We start from the raw sequence: 3,119 nt of genomic DNA on the forward strand, positions 1-3,119 counted from the left end.
GCTTAAGTGAGAGAGAAGCCCAGGCAAGAGAAAGAAGAAATGAGGTTAACGAGCTAGTCTGGCGTGTGGTTAGACAGCCGCGGTGACAGCAGTCAGGCGTTTGGTGTGGTCGCCTAAGGGGTGGGGCCTCCGCCGGGGGCGCCGGGAAACCTTGTGGGCCGGCGCGGAGCTCTTCCTTTCCGATCCGCCATCTGCGGTGAGTGTGTGCTGCTCAGGGCTTCTTCTGCCAGCGGCCTACCCGTCACCCTCTCCCCTGTCCCCAGGTCTAACCCGTCTCTTCTTCTACCTCCACCTCAGGTGGAATCGCCGTCAAGATGCAGATTTTCGTGAAAACCCTTACTGGGAAGACCATCACCCTCGAGGTACGGGCCAAGTGGTGTAAGAAAGCCAAGGCCTGAGTAAGGACTGAGGTGGATTTCGGGACCGCCGCTGTTTTCTATCTTATAACGTGTTTATGAGTCTGGGGTCTGAAACCTGGCCCTGAATTGAGAGTTGTTTGCCGAGCAGGGATCTGGGGCTGGTTTTCGATGCCTCAAGTTTGGGCCTATCACCTCCCTAGTGGTGCCGGCCTGCTGGCCAAAGCGGGGTTCGGCGGTGGGGAGGGAGGCGCGAGCACGTGGGGGCCGAGCGTCAACCGCCGGACCTGGCTGGTCTGAGGAAGTGTCCTCGCGGGTGGCAGCCCTGGGAGGTAGCCTGCCCACCGGGTGAGTGAGCAGCTCTATGGGGGGGGAGGCTTCCGCCCCTCGCCCCGGCACGGTTCTGTGATCTTCGAATTGAACTGAGCGTGTATTGTAGTTTCTTACTGTGTTACCAATACATTTGCATTTTTAAACTCATAGGTTGAACCCTCGGATACAATAGAAAATGTAAAGGCCAAGATCCAGGATAAGGAAGGCAAGTAATATTTTCTAATTCAGGAATATTAACCTCCATGAGGCTCCTACCTGTCGGCGCTAAACATACCTGCTCTTTGTGGGGTGGGGAGAGGTGTGATTGATAATAAATTGAAATACTTTTGGAAGAACAGTAAAACGTTTGTGAGGATGGAGCCAAGCTGCAGTGTATTTCACAGGTGTCAATCTAGACGAGCTACAGTTTCCTACAGTTCTCTACAGTTTCCTCATCTGCAAAGTGAACATTATATTGACATGTATTAAGTATTGTTATGATTACATGAGGTTAAATTTATAAACATTTAAAACCATGCCTAACCTGTAGTAAGAACTCGGTGACAGTTATCAGTACCATTTATTTGATTCAGGATTATTACTTTGTAAAACTATAGCAGATGTGCTTGTTTTGCTGTGACTTAATTTGTTGGGTTTTTGGTTTTCTTTTGGTGTTTTTTTGCATTAGGAATTCCTCCTGATCAGCAAAGACTGATCTTTGCTGGCAAGCAGCTGGAAGATGGACGCACTTTGTCTGACTACAACATTCAAAAGGTCTGTTTGGAGGAAAGAGCAGTCCTTTAAAAATGTTTAAAATTTTTACCAATACACAAAAGTGGGGAGATTAGCAATAGATTCCCAAGTGACTCCCACACTAACATTTGAGAAGCACTGCTGTAGTTCCTCACATTCTGGATTTTGAAGATTGTATCCCATGGTGTAATTTAGTCTCCTTATAAGCTAGTTAAATCAGAGACCTTTTCCCCGACTCCCTCATCTATGGTATTGTGTACTTCCTACCACATCCAGTTGGAAGATGCATGATGCTAGTTGAGTATGGCATTAATATAATCATTTTTAAAGACTGTTTCGTTAACAGGAGTCCACTCTTCATCTTGTGTTGAGACTTCGTGGTGGTGCTAAGAAAAGGAAGAAGAAGTCTTACACCACTCCCAAGAAAAATAAGCATAAGAGAAAGAAGGTTAAGCTGGCTGTCCTGAAATACTATAAGGTGGGCCAGATTGTAAAAAATAAGTTTTTACCTATAGATTAATAAATTTTGTTGGCATCTCTGGTTTCAGAGTCTAATATAAAAGTTTGTTTTTTTTCCTGGTTGGTATTTGAATGAGCTTTTTATAATGGGGTTCACCTTTAGTTGCTTCTTCCAAATCTGGGTTTGGGTCTTAGCTCTGTCCACTCTGGCAAAGCTGGACTTTAATGAACTCCGAACTTTGTTGTAATAATTACTGGTGAAAATTTGGTGTGCTTGTAAGTACTAGAAATTACCATTACTGTGTGATTAAAAGGTTAAAAATTTTAAGTCACTTAGACTTTGGAATGTTTTAAAATTATCTTAACAGCAGCTTTGTACTTTTTAGGTGGATGAGAATGGCAAAATCAGTCGCCTTCGTCGGGAGTGCCCTTCAGATGAATGCGGTGCTGGAGTTTTTATGGCCAGCCACTTTGACAGACATTATTGTGGCAAATGTTGTCTGACCTATTGCTTCAACAAACCAGAAGACAAGTAATTGAGTATGGGTTAATAAAAGACATGAACTAACATTAAATTGTTGAGTTTTACTCCAGGGATTTGAAGTATTAAATTTATGGATCATACCATTTTCTTTGATAAACTACCTGTACTTTGGCAGAAGAGTTCTGTTGTATTTAATTTCAGCTGTCTAGATAGAAGCCAGTTTGTGGGTTTTGTTTTTTTTCACTTGAGCACTATTGACATTTTAGACCAGATAATTCTTTGTTGTGGGGTTGTCTTGTGCATCACAGGATGAACAGCATCCCTGGTCTCTACCCAGGTCTCTACCCACTTGATGCCAGTAGCACCCCACCCCCACTACCATGACCAAAAGTATATGCAGACATTCTTAGGAATTTAGACTCATGTTTGCTCACTAGTACTGTTGACACTGAAAAATACAGTTTCAAGCAGTTACTTGGTGCCATATTTTGCCCATGGAGCTCAATTCAGGGAGAAGTACTTCTCTTAATATTCTTAAAACATTTAAAATTTAACTCTGACCATTAAATTCAATGATACGCCAATAACTAATTTACCATTTTTTTAATACCAGGATTTCTAGTTGGAGGCATCCTTAAATATTTAAGTTTCCCTGTTTCTGTAGCATTTTAACTTTTAACTGTTAATGCAAGTTAACACTTAGAACTACTTGGGTACTTTTTGAATTTTTCAATAAAGCAGAACTAATTCTGTAA

The 3,119-nt window shown here is 42.6% G+C and overlaps 1 protein-coding gene across 1 annotated transcript; it reads left to right on the forward strand.

The window, feature by feature from the left end:
- The first annotated feature begins 125 nt into the window (after positions 1-125).
- RPS27A (ribosomal protein S27a) lies at positions 126-2,455 on the forward strand. Its single transcript, XM_019719679.2, has 6 exons — positions 126-196; positions 298-362; positions 840-894; positions 1,357-1,442; positions 1,768-1,899; positions 2,267-2,455. Exons 2-6 carry the CDS (start codon positions 315-317, stop codon positions 2,414-2,416), a joined length of 471 nt encoding a protein of 156 aa, XP_019575238.1. The 5' UTR covers positions 126-196; positions 298-314; the 3' UTR covers positions 2,417-2,455.
- Positions 2,456-3,119: the final 664 nt, after the last annotated feature.

Source organism: Rhinolophus sinicus, linkage group LG05, assembly GCF_036562045.2.
Source record: "Rhinolophus sinicus isolate RSC01 linkage group LG05, ASM3656204v1, whole genome shotgun sequence".
In the NCBI taxonomy this organism is placed as follows: Eukaryota; Metazoa; Chordata; class Mammalia; order Chiroptera; family Rhinolophidae; genus Rhinolophus; species Rhinolophus sinicus.

Coding starts and splice junctions, on each gene's coding strand:
- RPS27A (XM_019719679.2), top strand. CDS start 315: ATGCAGATTTTCGTGAAAACCCTTACTGGGAAGACCATCACCCTCGAG. Junction 363..839: donor GGAAGACCATCACCCTCGAG/GTACGGGCCAAG, acceptor TTAAACTCATAG/GTTGAACCCTCGGATACAAT. Junction 1,900..2,266: donor CTGTCCTGAAATACTATAAG/GTGGGCCAGATT, acceptor TGTACTTTTTAG/GTGGATGAGAATGGCAAAAT.